At 39.4% G+C, this 20,990-nt stretch overlaps 2 protein-coding genes across 2 annotated transcripts in view; one reads left to right on the top strand and one right to left on the bottom strand.

Moving 5' to 3' along the window:
* DOCK2 (dedicator of cytokinesis 2) overlaps window positions 1–20,990 on the top strand; it is a 492,812-nt gene that overhangs the window by 246,214 nt on the left and 225,608 nt on the right. The window lies entirely within an intron of this gene.
* Window positions 1–20,990, bottom strand: part of INSYN2B (inhibitory synaptic factor family member 2B) — a 118,180-nt gene that overhangs the window by 10,853 nt on the left and 86,337 nt on the right. The window contains exons 2-3 of the mRNA XM_005295700.4: window positions 17,539–19,778; window positions 14,693–14,767 (exon numbers count right to left, since the gene is read on the bottom strand). Coding sequence (XP_005295757.2) covers window positions 14,693–14,767; window positions 17,539–18,935 — 1,472 coding nt within the window. The 5' untranslated portion in view covers window positions 18,936–19,778. The remainder of the gene's footprint in view (window positions 1–14,692; window positions 14,768–17,538; window positions 19,779–20,990) is intronic.

Below are 20,990 nucleotides of genomic sequence, written 5' to 3'. Positions count from 1 at the left end.
TTTATTAGAGACTAACAAATCTCACTGTGGCATTTTGGTAGGTCTCCGAACCACTTAAAGCAACCTTATAAAGGGCTTATGGTCAATGTCATGTATATGCTGAGCGTCTGAGTTTGTTGCTTACCTTACATTAGGGACACATGTTCAGTTACAGGAAATCAGTTATTCTCCCATTTGTAAAATCTAGACTGTCAAGCTGTATTGAGGACAAGTGGGGGAAGAAGTTGCATAAGGTTTAATTTAAGTTGAATCAGGGTAAAACAGATGTAACTTTCCCAGTTAAAACTTATCTCCTCTCCAAAAAAAAATAATCTTTTTTTAACTTAATGGTAAACTTGGCTTAATTTAAAACTTTTTACACTCCATTGCATAACCATTAACACACCTTAAAAATACTGCATTAATTCTACTCTGATTTACTTGTGCTTAACTTTGTGTGTGTGTGTGTGTGTGTGTGTGTGTGTGTGTGTGTGTGTGTGTGTGTGTGAAGTCTCATTGAAATTGGGACGACTCATGCATAACGTTAAGCATGTGCATAAATCTTTGCGGGATTGGGGCCTTACTCCTCATGTGTGCCTTCTGAAATCTGTGAAGTTACATGTGCGGTGAAGTGCTACTCAGTGGTAAGGGTTTCAGAATCTGGCCTTCTTATGTATTTCATCATGTAAGCAGAAATTATAATATATCAGCACCAAGGATGGTGGTTATTAAAATGCAAGAGCTAAAATCCAAAGGTTAGGGTTAAATGTAATAAGTAGAATGCCAGGGTTAATTAAAGAAAATGCTAGTCTTAATTATCAGCAGAAACAGAATAAGGTTCTGGTTTTTAAAGATGCTGAGTCTCGCAACTCTCACTTGACGTCAGATAAGAGCCTGGTTGCTTACTCACTTTGGAAAATCAGGTGAAAAATATGCATATAAATGAATCATAATGAAAATATGGTAGGTAAGGGGTTAAACATAAATAATAAAACTAGAGAAAAAATTGGAACTAACCATGTGGCCTATCCTGACCCTGACTATTTGCAAGGCTAATTTGCAAGGCTACTTGCACACCTTTCATATCTCTGTATCTGTTTTTTGTCTTTTCAGATGGTCAGCTCTTTGGGGCAGAGTTGGTGGCTTCCAATGTGTTTGTACAGTGGGTGGTACAATCAAGTCCTGATCCTGATTCAGGCCATATGTCACAGCTGAAATATATATATTAAATTAATCAAATTTGTTGTTCTTATAAGGGAACTTTTCAGGAATGATCTTAAATTGGAAACATATGGTAGGCGAGAAGAAACAGCTGTGGGTTATCTAAAACCATAGTGGAAATGGGGAAGGTTCTCAGGGAAAGGTGGTGATATGCAGTTAGTTAAATGAGGATAGGAAGGTAAAATGATGTAAAAGGGACAAGGCACCAGTCAAACAGAGTCACTTTAAAAAACTGAGCTTAATGATAGTCCTGAGACTGAAGATTTCTATTTACAGAACAGCTACAGTAAGGGCAGCAGCTATTCATGTTCCTGCCTTTTGCCAAAGTCTCTGAGTGGCTTCCTGGATAGACTATCTCTGGGGGCAAGAGGGTGATTCAGCCTCTATCTAATACTTGACCTCAGTACTCTCAGACTGCGCATTGGTGTCAGTTGTGAAGTTATTTGTAATGCTGACACCTGTCCCCTGGGAACTAGATTGAAAGCCTCGGACCATTTAACATGGGCGGTTTAGTAGTTATCAGAGGTTAACAACTGCTGGTCACTATGGAGCTGGGCTGACTTTGAACTGGCAATGTAGGGGTGAAAGGTTCTTTATCCCAGTACCAGTCAACATAATCACCACCATAATCAGACTTGGTTGGACTTGAGAATAGCTACACAGATGGATTCAGGGGACCACTCAAACATATGTAATGGAAGCTATTCCACTGGCAGTACCTCAATGTATTGCTTTGGGAGTATCCAGGATAAGCGAGGTTCACCAAGGGAAAAGTAGACTAATATGTGAAGCAAGGTTTATTGAGCAGAGGCTCAATATGTCAGCAACTGGAAAGGGTAAAGCATGCATATTGTACCTACAGATGACATATAGTGTGCATAGTTTGTACCGAAGAAAGAGATAGAAGTGTTTGTCTCTTTCAGATTTCTGAAAAGGAAAGTTATCCCAGGAGAGTATAATAGTTTTGGACTGCAACTGCTTTGATTGCTTTTCTCTAACCCCTCCATAATGAGATACCGCCCTGAGAAGGCTATGGGCATTACCTTCCAGCTGTTTTGTTTCTCTATATTGGAAGCTGTTCAGGCTGGGAGTCTCTCTTACTGTATGTATAGTTGGGGCACATAGGCACCACTCTAATACAAAGAAGGAAAAACAAGATCCAGCATTCTGCTACTGCCCTCCCTTCCTCACTGCAAGAACCTGTAACATAATTACTAAGAAAAAAGAAGAACAGGAGTACTTGTGGCACCTTAGAGACTAACAAATTTATTAGAGCATAAGCTTTCGTGGACTACAGCCTGCATCCGAAGAAGTGGGCTGTAGTCCACGAAAGCTTATGCTCTAATAAATTTGTTAGTCTCTAAGGTGCCACAAGTACTCCTGTTCTTCTTTTTGCGGATACAGACTAACACGGCTGCTACTCTGAAACCTATAATTACTAAGAGCTTCTTTGTTGCATAAGGTGATCAGGTGAGGATGAGCCTCATAGTTGGCCCTTGGAAAGAAGCTGTACTACAGAATGCCCAATTTTGCATTCTCATGGCTACAGGTGAAGGGTTACTCTTATTTCAGCATAGGGAACAGCCTCCAGTGCTATAGAGGCCAAGAGCCCTGCATAAATTCTTGGAGCCCAGCAACCTCTGAGGCTTTTTTCCCTTTTCTATAAGAGAGGCCTGATAATAGGATTGGGAACCAAAGGGACTCTTCTTAGTGTGACAAGGTGGGTGAGATAATATCTTAGTGTGACAGAAATGGCAATTATCTGCAATATCTTTGGGAGATCTTACTATATTCTGTTTATGTATCATTGTGGGCCAGGGATTGTATGGAATTCTGTGGGAACAGGGGTGATTAGCAAATTCACTCAGGACCAGTACCACCACCTGGAGACACTCACATATAGTTCAGACTGGATTCTCCAGAGACCAACAGACAAAGAAAAGACTTTTGAATAAATAGTCTGAGTTTAAACTGACTCAGGGCCTTATTTCTCATCCAGCAAACAGACAGGATCTTCTGCCCAAGTGGGGGGCGGGACTCAATCCTTCCTGGGAAGGTTTGGAAGGACTTTGGCTAACTGAGGCACCACGAGACTGATGGGTTATCTATATGGTAAGCTTTTTAACATGCATGTAGGTTCTTGTATTGTTTTTAATGTGTTTTCTCTGTTATGCTTTCATTTAAGAATAAATATACTTGCTTGGAAGGGATGTGTGGTAAATTATGCCTGCAGGCAATCATGCTTTTTACAGCCGCTGGCCTGTCTAGGTAGTCTGGCTTGCTGGGAATATCATGGTGTAAGCAGGGAACTGTTCAGCCTGGAGAAACCCATTCTGGAAGAGGAGAGATGCAGCTCCTCAACTGGTCAAAAGAGTTGACAGTTGAGGAGCTAGGAGCCTGGCTTGAGGGACCACAGAGGGGGAAAACAAGTGCAGTTACCCTGAACTATGGTGCTTAGACTTCCTCTGTGGCCTTGGGCAAGTCGCATGACTTCTCTGTGCAACTCCTTCCCATGTGCATAGGGGGGTGATATGTTCCTGCTTCGCAGGAGAGATGTGAGGATTAATGAGTTGTCTGTAAAGCACTTTGAAGCTGATAAATATCAATTTGGTTATCAGGAGTCCTAGTACTTCACAATTGAATAAGCCAGTGGTTCTCAAACTTTTGTACTGGTGACACCGATCACATAGGAAACCTCTGAGTGCAACCCCCCCTTTCTAACTTAAAAACACTTTTTTGTCTATTTAACACCATTATAAATGCTGGAGGCACAGTGGAGTTTTGGGTGAAGGTTGACAGCTTCCGACCCCCCATGTAATTTCCTCGCGACCCCCTGAGGGATCCCAACCCTCAGTTTGAGGACCCCTGGAATAAGCAATTAATTTAGCAGTATGTTTGATACACTAAAGAATGAGTTACACACTACATACAATACTGAATTTGTGTGTGGAATTTATAGACTGTTGTGTAATAGAAATGCTTTTCAGAAAACAATGTTATATCAAGAGCACTTGGGGAGTTTATAATTTAATTTAAGTGTATATCCATAAACAATTCTAGAAAGTTAGGGCTGTTATAAGGGTGTGAAATTAGTCTTCTATCAGATTTCTTGAACTAAAGGCAACCTTTTTAAAATTCTGCTAAGATATTTGTTGAGCCTACTAAAATGTGTTAATAAATAGGCCTCACATATCAATGTGCATAGCTGGCACAAAACAGTGGATTTTTTTAGATCCAATTCATGACCAATAAATCAAAGGTATTATTGAAAGGATTGTTTTAAATAGATAATGTAAATGTTTCTGGAGCAGTTACAGCCCCTGAAACATGCTAGATTTTTTTGACCTGATGGGAAAGGTTTCCCTGAAATATGCTTCTAATTAAGTTTTGTTCATTATTTATGCAGTGTAATTTCCATCTGCACCACTCTTCACATATCTGACTGGCAAGTTCATCACTTTCCAGAGTGCATCTGCATTTTGATTAGCCCTCAGAGAATTGCAGGTTTACTATGGCCATAAATAAACATGACAGCACTTCAAAACCATCATGCCTGTCTTTGCAGTACAGCTAGGTTTAAATTCTGCTATAGTGGACTGGAGAAGCTTACATGATAATCAATCCTGAAAACAATTAATAGTTAAAAAAAACATCAGATAACAAAAGATGTATTAAAAGGAATGAGAAGCTAATGTTCAATGCGATATTTTTTGTCGGGTGTCCTAGGTGTTTGGAGAGGGATGAAGCTATAGCAGGAATATAGCATAGGTAGAATGGGGGATTCATTCATTGTGCTGCTCTGATTGTATGGCTGCATTTGATTCAGGGGCTGAGCTCATTGGACTGGGCTTGTTTTTTCTATGTAATGTTTTAATTGATGTACGAGCACCTGTGGCTATTGGATTAGCCCTTTGGGTTTTGGTGGCAACTGAAATAAATGAATTAAAGAAAAGATACAGAACCTTCATTTTCCTTGTAGTACAATTTGGCATAGAAAACATTAGTATTCTTGAAGACGTGCTGTGCACTGATTATGTAAGCTGACCATCATGATAATGCTGATATTTTAATATGCTAATAACTTTAATGAACTGTACTACTTTCAGCCCTCAGCAGGGAAATATTTTGTGCTGTAATGAGTTTTTAACTTAAAGGAAAAGTTGTCTCTTACCAAAATAAATAAATAAATAAAATCCCCCAAACCAAAACCAAAACCCTGCACTTTGTACTGGTTTTAACAAATTTGCTTTCCTGAAATTTATGGATTAGTAGTCATGCAAAATTTTCAAACTCTGGCATATTTGTAAATACTGAATTTAATTGATTTGCTCTTTTCCTATATTGTATCTATAGCTCTGCTTCCAAGTATTTATTCCTTTCAAACATAATTCTCTGATTAATAACTAGATCCTCTAGTAGTTTAATCAATGGGCAGCAAGCTAAACAAAAATAACCCTACAATATATTGCTTAGTTTTAAGGGATGCTTACTCCTGTGAATCAAGCAAGTTTTCACAGAAGAAACATGTGAAAGTTATTTTTTTCCTACTAGGATAGGTATTTCATTTGGATAATTATTAATCTGCTGTTAACTCTGTTTCCTGGATAAAAATAGATTTTGCAAAATAAAACATGAAGGATTGATATAAAAATTGCCTGATTTATGAATGTTAGAGCCAGGCTGCTACTACATGTGGTTGAACTGAGCAAACATTACTGGCTTATTCTGTGCTTCTTGATATGTGATAGTAGTACATAAAAAAACCAACCAAACAAACAAAAAGCCAAAACCCACATTTACACTCTCATGGAAATTCATTTAACATTTTCATAACTTACTTTGAAATACTAGGGCAGCACAGCCCATTTGATTATTTTCATTTCATATTTAAAATAATAGAATACAAATTGGGTTAGGTAAGGGAGAGAGATACTAAAATATTAAATCTCTTATTTGAAGGTTGTGTCTATTTCTTTTAGATAATTGAAGTTATTTTGTTTTGAGTATCTATAAATATGGAGTAAGTACTACACATCGCAGACAAAATACTTAAAGTGAAGATTCTTGCAGTAAGCAACATTCTCATTAGAAAAAATACATGGCAGTAATTTTATTTTAATGCTTAGATTTTATTAACTCTCAGTGTAATAATTTAAAGTACTGTCGATAATCACATTCTGTAACAACTTTGAGCCATAAGACAGTTTTGAAGCATAACACTAGACTTCACTGGTATATATAGACAGTTTTATTGTTGTTTTTGTTTTTAAGTCTTAAAGTATTTTCAAAACACATCGGAAATGTATTTTCAAAGGGTCAAATTCATAGCCCAGGTTTTGCCTCATTTTGAGGAGACGAAAGAGACTAAATTGGTAGATGAATGGAGTAAATTAGTGTTACCCTTGCTAGCCACAAAGTGCTTGTAGTGAAGGTTTCATGTCCTTTCAAAAAAGAGCAGTGCAAAAGGCAAGCATGAAAACACCAATCTTATAGTCTCCTTAGTCTAAATTTACCCTGTCCTCACTTCTTTAATTAAGGCCCATATTGGTACTTTATTTTTCAGATGTTTAAAACTAAATCTTCCACCCATAATTTCTTACATTATGCCTGCATTGCAATTAGACACCTGTGGCTGGCCTGAGCCAGGTGACTCGGGCCCATGGGACTCACACTGCGAGGCTATTGGCTGTAGATGTTCCGGCTGGCCTGCAGCCCAAGCTCTGGCACTCTCCCACCTTGTCTGATCCTAGAGCCCGGCCACCAACCTGAGCCCAGAAATCTATACTGCAGTTAAACAGCCCTGCAGTCTGATTCCAGCGTAGACATACCCACGGTACTCATAAGGCCCTTGGGCTCAGCATTGCTGAAGATGCACCAACATGGGCCAAGTCAAAATTATAGCAGTGAGGGGGTGTGCAACGGTTACGTATTACTGATTTATTTAATAGTCTGAAATTGGAATTTAATAAGACATATTATCCATTAGAGAGGTTTCAAAAAGCATGTGTTGGCATGTTTGTTGTTCAGTGGCTTAATTAGTTGCAACTAATAATGGAAACTGCAATATAAAATATAAATTAGCAAAATGAAGTTTTTGTTTTTAGGGCTTTTCTGGCATCTCGAGCACCTACTCTAAATTGCCAGCTGTCAGATAGCTTTTTCTATTTTTGCTTAGCGTGGGTTGTGTTATTACCTGGTAATTTAAATCTGCTTAGCACTTTGTTTACATTAATCAGTTGATCCTGGGAATTGCCCTTGCAACATAACTATGTATGATCATCCCCATTTTACAGATGGGAAAACTGAGGCAAAGATAATTTAGATGATTTTGCCTGAGGTCACATATTAAGGCAGTAGAACAGCTAAAATTTAGGAGCCACTAGGACATGTTATATCTGGTGCATGGATAAGAAGGGCTGTTTCATTTGTCCTCTGCAGTACTAATGGCATTGGGTGTACAAACAGTTCTTATCCACGTGGAAATGGAAGGCTGCTGCCAAGATACAGTTGTTTCTTTTCACTTTTGTATTTGACATTTGGTAAGAAGATCGCTGGTGGCCCCGTAGTCTCAAACTTCTGTATACTGTTTTCAAGTTGTTACTTGGACTAGTTATGCTACATTTTCTCTTTGCTTCTTTAATTTCAGATTTCTGTCATTGGGTCTGTGATAAATGAGAGGGGGGATCGCTCCCTTTTGTGGACACCCAGCCAGCCAGTTGGCTATGGAATCCCTCTTAGTGGTTGTTCTCTACTTGCTTTACCTTTAAAGAGTTAACAAGCCCAAAGGTAAAGGGAAGTGAGTGGGCACCTGACCAAAAGAGCCAATGGGAGGGCTAGAACTTTTTAAAATTGGGAAAAAACTTCCCTTTGTCTATGTCATATTGTTCTCCGGACAGGGAGCAGTTATGCTGTGAGAAGCTTTAAGCCAGGTATGAAAAGCCATTGGATCATACCTAAAGATTGCTTATCTAAAACCCCAGAAATGTAAGTAAATTAGGGAATGTCTAGGAAGACGCGATTAGGGTTATTTTATTTTTTATTTTTATTGGCTTGTGGATTCCTCTGGGCTAACCAAAGATGCTTTTGTTTTGCTTGTAACCTTTAAGCTGAACCTCAAGAGAGCTATCTTGATGCTTAATTTTTATAATTGTTTCTTTTAAGATCTAGCAAAAAGCCTAAGTTCCAAATATATTTCCTTTCTTTTTGGGTTTAATAAAATTTACCTTTTTTAAGAACAGGATTGGATTTATGTGTCCCTAAGAGGTTTGTGCATATGTTATTTAATTAGCTGTTGGCAACAGCTAATTTCCTTTGTTTTTTTCTCAGCTCTTCCTGAGAAAGGGGGATGAAAGGGCTTGAGGGTACCCCACAGGAAGGAATTCCCAAGTGTTCTTTCCTGGGTTCTCAAAGGCGGGGGGAGATTGCATTTGGGTGATGGCAGCATCTACCCTTCTAAGATCAGAGAGAAGCTGTGACCTTGGGAGTTTAATACCAGCCTGAAGTGGCCAGTATTAATTTTTAAAATCCTTGCGGGACCCCATCTTCTGCACTCAAAATGCCAGAGTGGGGAATCAGCCTTGACAGAGTCTCTGTGAACTTGCATGTTTCCCTGAATCTGCAAGATCCCAGGAGTTGAAAATGCTTGACACCTTGCAGAATTAGGCCATCGGGGGAGGGAGTTTGAGCAAGGTCAGAGACTGAGTTGCAATTTCAGTAGGAGTCGAGGCTCTCTGAGTACCTCTCAAGAGTGGCTCTGTATTATCTATTTTCTCTTAAAACCAAAGGTTAATTATGATGGCCTCTCAACATATATCACCTTTAGAAGGGTTGATTGTGATGGTAAAAATAAAGGCAATCTTACTGTGTGGTGGAGCTACCTAAGACATGTTACTGCCTGCAGGTAATGCAGACCTAAGGTATCTCTTGTAGAAAACAATTTTGCTGGCTGAAGTTGGTAAGGTGCTTTTTTTCATTCAGTATGTTAATTTCTCAGTTGAATACAATGGGACTTTAGCAAGAAGGTGACTGAAACAAGATAAGTTTGATCTTGGCTGTTTCATATCAGAGAACGCTTTCTGTTAAGATTTGATAAGCAAATTATAAAACTTTCAATCTATTTTGGATTAATGTAAGGCATTTATTTGTTCAGGTAATTTGTTGGCTTCCTTATTAGCATTTGATGTCACTGAAGTCATAATTTAATTAAAAATAAGGTGATTAAGGAAGGCTTAGCTAAGTAAGAACTATGGGGGGAAATAGCAGGTTTCAAATATGCATATTTTCCTAATCATTTGTTTAATTTCGGATTATAAAGTGCATCCAATGCAACAGTCACTGAGCGTACCTACAAAATTAGAAAATGCTTCATAGCATGTTAACAAATATGCGGGAGAGAGAACCCTGTCCATAACATAAATACTCACCCCCTCACCTCGTTTATTTAGGGAGCGAAAGAGAGCTGGTATCTGAAATAGGCTTTGGTTTTGGTTATTAGACTGTTGGGTCCAGTGTCTTAACCATGTGCCCATCATCCTGCTTTGACTAAGTGTGGGTGAACCCCTTTAATATTTGGGGTAAACAGCAACCTCTCCCTTTTTTTCAAGTTATTTCCCTGTAATTATTCACATCACTTTGATTTTGCCTGATATGAGCTATAGCTACCCCAGATTTTTCCAGTATCTTGACCAGGACCTGGGAAAGCAAAGAGTCTGCACCATTGGGTCCAGCCAAAGTCAGAGATGTGATAGTCACCTGCATATTGAGATTTCAACTTTATCCCCCAGTGACTTTACATCCTTTTTAAGCAAAAGTGACCGAATAGAACCCCCCTCCCAACGTACCACCCATGAGAGTGCCGTAGGGAAAAGGAGCCAAGAGCTTAACATCATCCACGGACATCTCTCAGAAAGGGAAGAACAAAGCCACTCAGGCAGCTTACCCCAGGCATGATGTGCAGGCAAGGTGTAGTCTGTGATATCAAGATTATACTCAGACAAGAATAAAGGACATTTACCGGAAACATTAAGAGGACAATAGAAGATCTACACTGGGGAGGAACTGAGCTGAGGGTCTTAATGGAAGTGGGTCCTTACCTGTAGCCTAGCCTATGTGTGTGTAATACACACAGTATATCTTCTACTCTTAAACATATTTTTGATACACTCTAGGACATGCAATTCTTACTAAAATATTATGTTTACCTTACCTTGTATAGCCTCCTAAGAATAACTGAGTAATAAGCTTGTAATACTGGTTTAGTGATTGCAACACATGAATACAGAGACATATAATCAGTCACATTTCTGCACACTATGTTCAGTGTGAAATTCACCATAGCAATTTATCACAATGCAGCTGATTGCTTAACTAAGCACAAGGAAGTCTCTTATCCCTTCTTCATTAGCTTATTAGACCTGCTTACAAGTATATCATATAAGCCTTACTATAATTTGAAATGTAAAATGACAGTTCTCATCAGTACCATTGCTGTTATGTAATGTTGTTTTAATCTTTCTTCTCTTTCATCAAAATAATTGCCTTCCTCTCCTAATTATTTGAACATTGGAATGTAGGTAGCAGGCAGTAGTGTAGTTTTGAATAACAATGAGGAAAAATATGAATAAAACCTCAGTTTCATATGGAGGATTTCAAAGACAAATGTTAATAAATAATCAGCACATTAAGGTTATAGATTGCTGAAAGTTTTGTTAATTATACTCAAAATATGAGAAAAAATTTGTATAGTGGCATTGTATTTTATGCTGAAGGAAGACTAAAAAATGAACAAGATGAATAAGTTTCTTGTTTAGAACCAGAAAGCATGAAGTTTGGTGGGAAATGAATGTGTCAGCTTTCTTTTTTTACAGGTATATTGTAGATAATGTGGCAAACTCATCCCACACGTAACTGTAACGTAGGTTTTGTCTATGCTGTGGAGCCTATGCTGGCATAGCTATGTTGGCATAGACCTCCTAATTTATACGCAGCCTACCATGACAGAAGGAGTTTTTCTGTCAGTGTAAGAACACGACCTCTCCAAACAACATGAGCTACATTGACAGAAGCCTACTTCAATCAACCTAGCTGCATCTACACTGGCTGGCTATTTTTTTCATACCCCTGATACAGCTATGTCGACATGACTTAAGTGTAGACAAACAGAAACCAGGATAAATTGAAATAAGGAGCTGACATGCTTATAACTGAGTTGGTAATCTGGGTCACTGACTTTACAAAGTATCATCTTCCCAAAGTTTTGTTTCCCTAGAGACCTTTAGATAATTTAGGTTGTATACTGTGTACCATGTGACTAATAATTCTTAAGCCTATTGTTGCCTCTTGGTGCACAGAGGGATCACATATGTTGCTCCACGTGCATGGCCGTGAGAGAACTTACTCCATGTCTTAGAGTTACCACCTCAGAGGACAGAATTGTATGACCCACATGACTAACCAGGCAGCCAGAGAACCTTTTTGAGTTAGGAGGTAAGGTATGTGAACAAGTCCCTTGAACGCTACATTCCACACAACTGGGGTATAAATACCTTGTTCCCTCAGTTTCTTTCTGTCCGAGTGGTTATGGGCCCAACCTGCCTTTTTCTCCAATAAGTTACTTTTACATGAAGAGTTATGAATAGCTCAAAAGTAGCTTTCAATAGTTAAAGACAGTATAGACACAAATCTTAGTTTGCTTTCTTTTGCAGTGTTTGGCTGATTTGTTGACATTTTACTGTTTTGGTGATCTACTTGGGCTTTATAAAAGATGAGAGATCTGTCTAGGAAAACATGATTGAAGCTCATTGGTGGGCTGCTCATTGAGTGGACGTGACAAGTATTTTTTGTGACTTAGCAAATGGGAGACTGTGCTTTGGGCCCATTGCTCTATGATGGGTGTGTTAGATATGTGTATGAAGCTTAGAGTAAGGCCACTATGGTCTGTAAAGAAATGGAGATAAGAAAAACATCCCAAAATTTTGGGGAGAAAGGAAATACATCATCCCATATTGACAAATTATTTGAATCTTTCCTTACATCTTCCAACACCCAGTCCTCAGTTGATGAAACCTTTTTCTGTCATCTTAGCTGCTGAAACCCATTGCCAAACTTGCACTTCACCACAAAACCCACGCCTCAGGAGCAACCTACCCTTGTCAGTGACAAAAGCCTATATCTTTAAAACTGTCAAATAATTCCAGGACTAAATCTTGCAGCATGACATTTCTGAAACAGTAGAAAATAACTGGAAAGACAAACAAAACCAGAGTTTTATTCAATTAAATATACAAATAGTAACACAAACTATACCAGACTGCCTTTCATTTCAATTCCTATTGAAGTTTAAAAAAAAAAAATAACCAAAGAACACCCTCCCCACACATCCCAAATCTCTAGTTTTGAACACACATGCTCTGTCCAATTCCCCACCCCACCCCCCACGCAGCAATTTCACACACAAACTGCAACCCCTTGTCAAATTCTATACAGATATACCACAGAAATCACAATATTTGGTGCATTATTTAAATTCCACCTATCACTTTAGAATTAGGAGCCTAGTTACTGGATATATATTGTAGTAACACTGTCCGAGTTTAAGACAGGCATGTTTAATGCTAATCTTGCTGCACTAAGGGAGTTAATTTTGCATTCCATCCTGGCAGTTCTAGCTGCCTTTTTGCAATCATTGACTTCCTCCTCCAATCCTCCCCTCCTCTTGGTTCCACTCCTCTCTCTGCATAGAATCTCACCAATTTCTTCCAAGAGAAAATTGACAAAACACAACGTGACCTTCCCCCCACTTCCTAGCCAAAGGTCAGATCCAATACTATATCCTCATCTTCCTTGACCTGTCAGCTGCATTCAACACCATAGATTGTTCCCTTGCTTGAAATCTTGTTTTCCCTTTGCTTCTGTGACTGACCTCTCCTGGTTCACCTCTTATCTCTCTAATTGCTCCTTCAGCCTGTCCCTTAAAAGATCCTCATCATCCCGCACAACTTTTTCTCTGGGTTCCACAGGGCTCTGTCCTTGGTCCCCTTTCTCCCTCTACACCTTCTCTGTGGATAATCTCATCTGTAAATGCAAATTCAACTACCATCTCTGTGCTGAGGACCGACAGATCTACTTTGTTCCAGACCTGTCTTTCTGATCGAACTAAAAACTTGGTCTGCCTCCTTGCCATCTCCTCATGGATTTCTAGCCGTCAGCTCAAGCTTAACAGAGCTAAAACAGAGCTCTCCCCCCCCCCACCCCACCTCCTTTCTCAGTCACCGTAGACAACACCATCATCCTTGCCTGTCACTCAGGCCCATAATCTGGGTGTCATCTTTGATTTGGACCTCTCTGTAGGTCCTCACATCCAAGCTATGTCTAAGTCTTGCCAACTCTTTCTGCATAATGTCTCTAAGACAACGCCTTTCCTATCCATCCACACAGCTAAAACTGTCATGCAGTCATCCTTGATCAGCCAATGATGGCAGCCTCCATAGTCCACTTGTTAATTTTTCAAACAAGCGCCTTTTTGATTTCTCCCAAGCTGCACCTGATGCTTGGGAGGAGCTCCTCATAAACATCAGTAAAAGCACCTAGTTATTTTCCTTCGGATTCCTTCTTAAAACTCTTCTTTGCTGTGATGCCTACAAAAAACAACTTGACAATGGTTAGGCAGCTGCTGTGCTGATTGCACTGTCTATCGTGATGACCAATATTGTCTCATTGTTTCTCTGTACTCCGCCACATATTTGTCTGTAGTCATCTGTTCTCTCTTTTCTTAGACTTAGATTACAAGCTCTTTGGGTCAGGAGGTATATTTTTTGTTCTGTGTTCATACAATACCTAACACAATGGGGTCCTGGCCCATGACTATGACTCCTAAGTGCTATGGTATTACACATAAATAAATAATGTGTCTTCAGTTCCCAGGCACCAAGAGATAGGTTCCCACTCTGTTGGGGAGATACCTTTTATGACCCTGCGTGTTTTATTCATGCACATGTATAGCTTCCAGAACACACTGCAAAGTTACTTGGCTATAGCAATTTTAGCTAAATGAAATGGCAATCTCACTAAGAAAATTGTTCCTTGAATTGAAATGTGAGTTCACTTGTGTTCTGTGCTTGTCTACTTTTTACGTGAATTGCAGCTATAACTAACTTGAGTCTGGAGGAGGATTGAGTCTTCACCTTTTCTGAGATCTAACTTCATTACAGAAATACCCAAAGGAAATACCACTCAGCAGAGACTGCTTCAAATAATTTCAAAGCATACTCGTGAAAACGTGGCAATATCACGTCAATGGATGTTTCTAGTTTAATTTTCTTTCTTTCGAAATAATGCCAGTCTTGAGAACTTTCTTTCTATGCCTTAAAAGAACACAAAATAACTTTCCACTCTTTTATTAATGATTTACAATGGAAGAACTATAGGTGCAAGGGAAATATTGTATTGTACCCTGATGAGATCTATGCATACTATACCAAGTAGCAGGTGGTACCTGTAAATGATACATGCAGTGTTCTGGCAAGTGCTGCAGTTGTTGAGGTCTTGGCCAGTGTGGTAGAAGTTGCGCCTGAAATAGACAATAGCTGCTGTAATTTATATAAAAAAGTTGTGAACTGAAAAGTTAGAACTCTTATAATAAACCTAACTCCTCTTTCCAGGCATTTTAAGTATCCTAATCACAAATTTAACACTGAAATTTGTTGCTAAGAATCTGGTTTAAAACCAACCAAAGCACATACATTTATCATCCTGAACCTCTGCCCTTAAGCTCATTTAAACTGTGGTGCCAATATTGTATTCAGGGGATTCTCTGGAAAGCAGGTGATTTTGTACAGCTATCTCTTATAAGAATATCTTTACAAGAACACTTAAATTATAAGAACACTTTTTTGATTGGAACACATTTGAACCATTTGCTGTGCTTTCTGTACGTCACACTATAATCCTTTTTTTTTCTTTGCTTTCTACTTTTCCATTCTTTTCTTTTGTCCCTTTCTTTTGAACAGAAAAGCAAGGCAGCTAAACATTCTCATTGAATAGTGCCACAAAGGCAGACTGACATAAATGGCTGGGTCAAAAAACAAGTTATTTTGTGGCTTATCCTATTTATCCTATGTACCTGCTAGACAATTCTTTGTGTATTTGAAAATTAATTTAAGAAAACAAACACTTCTCCTTGTAGCTACTATGAAAGTTGACAAAACGAACAAGCTGACCAGGCAGGTTGCAGAATTGCTGTCACTGGAGATATTCAAGGCTAGGCTTGACAGTCATCTGTCAAGAATGAGTTGGGGACAACTACAGTAATTTAGTCATGCTGTAGATGTACGTACTGGGTGGTTCCTTCCATCCCAGGTGTCCAATCCATTGAAGTCAATGGCAGCTTTATCTGCATAAAAAGTGTATGATTATGCCCAAAATTCTTCTCTGATTGCTTTTCTGAGAACTAATCTCAGTCTGTTCTTTTCAATAGCGGTAGTGGTGCTACTCACAAAAGCAATGGGGATAATTATTATACCGTTTTACTACCATAGTCAACACAGTCACCCAATGATTCTAAAAGATAGATTGAAGCCTGTCACTGAGGCTGAAACAGAGCCAGCTGAGGAGCTTTGCAGTAATTCAGTTTCCAACAAAGTGGTAACAGAATAAAAATGAAGAACAAATGTAGCAGAATGGTCTGCATTTCACTTTACAATGCTGCACCCTTCTGGAATACTCAGATACATAATCTTCAACAAGGCTTTTGTCAAATGAGGGCAGACTCTATTTTTGTTGTGTTTGTTGAGGAAGATATCTTCCTCCTTAGAGGTTCCAGAAAATTAACAGAACTACTCCATGAAGATTTCACCACTACATACCCTGAGCTATCTCCATGGCCCTAGAAGGATCTCTTTGGCAGTAGGTCATCCAGCTACAACGTGCACCTCTCTTGTTCACTCCCTGCATCTTTCTGTAAAGACTCAGGCCCCAAATCATGAGCCCAGGCCCTGCCCATCTTCTTTTGCACTAGAGCCATGCTGTTCCTGCTGCCTGGGGACCTTCTGCAAATGTGAAAGGAAGTGCCAGTGATAAGGATTAAATACTGCTAATATATATGGCCTGAGTTTAAAAATGTGCAATTATCTTATTTGCATTTTGTTATTGGTAATTATGAAAGCAAATTATGTGTGCAGTTAAATAAGTTTTGCAAGTGCTATTGCATGTAGCTGTTTTTAATCTTATTTTAAATGCACAAAGGATTGACTAATTATATGCAACATATTCTTAAAAGCTAGAAACCGTCTCTAACTATTGTGTTAGTTTCAAAAAGAGTTCTGAAATGTATTCTCAGCAAATATGCTCCAAGTCTGAGCCAGTGATTTAAACTTGGTGACATTCTGAACCCTGTAAAATGGTTTGCACATGTTAGTTTGACATTTTTAATAGTAAGGTGCCTGATCCTGCCACTGTTACTCATGTGTTGCAGTTGCAGACTTGTCCCATTGAAGTCTGAAATCTAATGCACAATTTGCATTCCAAAAATAACATGAGTAATAGTTGCAAGACAGAGCTGGTGATTGGACTGATAACATATAAAGCATGAATGTGGATCATGGACTTTTACTTTCTGTATTGGTAATAACAGAAGAGAAAGCAATAATTCTAAAACTTCTGCTGCCATTTCTTCAAACATGTTCTAGTTAATGATTTTAATATGGTATGTATATAGTACGTACATGGGTCCGAATTTGCAGCCAGAGAGAATGAAGGTCCCAGCTAACCTGCAGAATGTTTACAGCACAGGTGGTGGAAGTGCAAACTTCTTCACACTGCCCTGACAATGTGCCTTATTTCTGTTCTTAAGACACCACCCTAAGAAGTGAGAGGGGCGCTCAGTTTCCATGTTTTTTCATATGTCCTGTTAATTAGTGCGATCTGTAACCATGCTCTTTTCTTTTTTTTGTTTTTGTTTTTGTTTTTTGTCACATAGCAACTTGACCCCTTTTAACTGGATTGAAACCACCAACTCATAGGCCATGTGATGTCTGCTTTCTGACACCTTGGATCTGAACCAAAATTATGGTTCAGATGGGTGGACAACATAGATAAGCCTTAACTGAGCCGATGCTTTGTAAGCTCAGTGCTAATTAATGCCAAAATGTAAAGACATTTGCTTGCTCTTTAGTGGCTCAAGTCTATAAAACAGTAGAGAGAATATGATTTTGCAAACATTTTTTTAAATATTTCAAAGGAAGATTTTGAGTAACAAAGATTAAAAGAAAGTAAACAGCCATGTCTGACTTTTTGATAAATTACTTAACAAAATAGTTTTTTTAATATTAAAGTACACCATACCCTTCACTGAGGGCTCTGGCTTTTTCCAGGTCTTGAATTACATTCAGAAGGACTTTAATCTTCTCCTGGTTTGAGTGCAAAGATTCCTCTATGGACTGCAGCCTGCCTTGTAGGGCACATAGTTCGCCATGAGCCAAGTGAATTTGATTAATGTCTCTAATCTCTTTGTTGGTTTCTGGTTTAATTTCATTCCCTGGAAGATGGGACTTTATGTGAAAGTCTTCTAAATAATTGCTATACTCTGGAACATATGACCGTGTAGAAGTTTTATCCATTTCAGTGTGACACGAGGGAATAGATTTTGACTCATTACTGCTGGTCAATGACGTTATTCCATGATTATCATTAGTCAGCACCATACAGTCAGAATCTGTTTCAGGCTCTGTTAGCTGTTGATGCTCTCTAAGAAAGCAGTGTGATGAACTCTGATTCGACAGAGGTGATAATGGAGTGTTTTCATTAGTGCTAGTGTCTTTAGTGGATACAGGTAACTCCAAAACACTTTTTGCTTCACAAGAGTCATAATGTGGATTAATTTCATTGCAGTTCCTGGTATTGTTTAAGCAGGAGGGAGATTTTCCTGATTTGGATGGCAGTGTATAGTTTTCATTGGATTGCCTCATAGTAGTAGGAGAACGTACTGAATCATTTAAATCCATGGCCATGTCTGAAGCATAAACGGAAGCACTGTTGTCCTGTGGAGAAGTCAGATGTATGTATTCAGGCACCTGTGTATAAACAGTTGCCTTTTCCAGTATTGCGGAAGTATCTGAGTCTGAGTGGATAGGCCCATTGCTTTGTGCTTTACACTCTCTTTGAAATAACGGATTGGATGTCTTGGCTGTTGTAGATCCATCTTCCAAATGTTTAGTTATTCTTAAATAAGAGAGGTCCAAAGACATGTCTTGTTCAGAAAGATTGCCGTTGACTTGGACAGAGCATTCAGGCTCGGTTGGCATTTCCATTAAAGACTTACTTGTTGTCAGTTTTTTCTTTTTAAAAACTGGAAAATGCTTCCTAAGGCTGGGAGAAGTTTGAATAGCAATATTCCGATGCCCCTTCTGAGCCCTTGGGAAAGAGAGAGAATAGTTTGGCAGGTTATGGTGCCTAGATATTTGTGCCTTTCCAATCATGAGCGCTGTGTCTTTGGCAGGTTTAGTGTCCATTTCAGTGACACCAATCGGCTTCTTGTTTGTACCATCATCTTTGAATCGGACTTGCTGAGATTTGCTCCTGCGGTGGTGTGGCTGCCTCATAAAATCAACTGAATCCAGGCTATTCCGTTTGAGTAAAACAGGGCGCATTTTCTTGTTTTGCTGGGCCATTGAATCGCAGTTTGAGGCCTGCAAGTAATAAGTTTCTCTGCGACCCATTTCATTAGGCCATTCTAACAGCATCTGGTGGTTATGCCCAAGATGCAAATGAAGACTTTAACTATTGATTAGGAAACTAATTATTTTCATTGTGTTGGGTTTTATTTATATTTCTAGGTAATCTATTCCGTTTGAGATAGTCTTTCAATTTTTCCTCACATTTACCAATAATATTTTGTTACAGAGAAAATTACTAATTAGACCAATCACCAAGATAAACTAAATAATTTAAATATCCAATCAAAGGAGAACATTAATGGACAGAGAATTTGGAATTCTTAAGGTTTACATTCTGAAACTAATCTTGATTTCTCTTACAACAAAAATATAAATTACATTAGTCAAGGTATGTTAACTGTTAACTATTGCAAAGATAAATTAGTCAACCACTTTTTCTAATGCCTACTTAGGTAACAGTTAACCCTTCGCAAGAGATTCAAGTTTTGAACTGTGGACCACTTAAATATTTCTTATTTGCATAGAATGTAAATAACATGCATAATAACAGTCTTGGGCAATTGCTTTCCTGATGCATATCTTTGCTGTAGGAATATACCCATTAATATCAAACAGAAATTCTTCCTGCGGTGGTGGTGTTTTTTCTTCTTGTCCCATCTTTCTACTTTAGCAGCTGAAACTAATCTCCTCAAATAGCCAAACAAAGCCAGTGGCTTGTGACCAAGCAAATGTATAGCATCAAACAGGATTCAGTAATTGATGTATGGTCCTTGCCCTAATTCATGCAAGTACAAGACTGAGCATGTCTGAAGGACTGTATCATTCAGATGAGATCTGTAAACACTTTGGCCCCAGGAGAGTGGTCCAGACCAGATAGTCAGCATTTGCAGAATAGCAGACAAGTGTTTTCTGAAAATAAAAAGACAACAGTTGCAATTGAACACTGTCGAATACCATTGAAAAGTCTGTTGAATACTATTATTTCTTCCTGCTGTCTATAAATATTTTTTCATCTGCAGTACTCATGTGAACATTTTAGTGGGATGTCTTAAATGGGAAACTGAAAGATGATATTTCAACTTTGTGAAGCACATAGATATTTATCTACTGTGAACTATCTGAACACAACCAAATGTATTTTCAGAATATTTATTCAATAAAACAGTTTTATTTCCTTTGGCGGTGTGGTCAGGATTGCACATTTATGCTAGGTATGGATCTGAACCTGAAATTGCAGATATGGACCTCCAAGGACTTTGGAGAAATCCAGTTCCAGATCTGAAATTGACTGCTTGAGCTTGTTATGTTTGCAATGTCCAGAAGCTGGAAAATGCACACGAAAGCTCTTCAACTTAGAGCAAGTTAGGGTTCAAATCTAATTCTGGAACTCTATTTTGCAACTCAGGTGCATTCTAAAATATAGTTGTGTGCATATGTATATAGCCTGGGATCCACCAGAGACGGTGATGGTGGATCAAGTTAAATGTTGCAAGTGGAGCCTTTTGTAGGCTTGTGAAATTTCTCTCCTGTGAAGTATAAAATGATTTGTATTTATAAATAAAGTATGCCTAGGGTTACCATACGTCCTCTTTTTCCCGGACATGTCCGGCTTTTCAGCACTCAAACCCCCGTCCGGGGGGAATTGCCAAAAAAACGAACATGTCCGGGAAAATGCCGGCCAGGCACTTCCCCTCCCGCGGCGGCTCTGCTCCTCCCCTGACTCTTCAGCTCTGTTTAAGAGCCGGGCTGCCGGAGCGCTACCGGCTTCGGGCAGCCCCCATGCCTCCGGACCCTGCGCCGCCAGAGCCCGGGAGGGGAAGTGCCCGGCTGCGGGCGCAGGGTCCGGAGGCAAGGGGGCTGCCCGAAGTCCAAGCGCTACCGGCTTCACGGTTTGCCGGGCAGCCTCCAGACCCTGCGCCCCCGGCTGGGCGCTTCCCCTCCCGGGCTCCAGCTGCGCTGGGGAAGCGCCGGGCCGGGGGCGCAGGGTCTGGGGGCTGCCCGGCAAACCGTGAAACTGGTAGCGCTCGGGCAGCCCTTTCTGCGTGGCTGGGAGTGGGAGGGAGGAGGGGGCGGAGTTAGGGTGGGAAGGAGCGGAGTTGGGGCAGGGCTGGGGTGGGGAAA

This window comes from Chrysemys picta, chromosome 8 (genome assembly GCF_011386835.1).
Source record: "Chrysemys picta bellii isolate R12L10 chromosome 8, ASM1138683v2, whole genome shotgun sequence".
In the NCBI taxonomy this organism is placed as follows: Eukaryota; Metazoa; Chordata; order Testudines; family Emydidae; genus Chrysemys; species Chrysemys picta.
The sequence above is the reverse complement of the archived record's forward strand: the minus strand, read 5'-3'. Positions and strand labels throughout refer to the sequence as shown.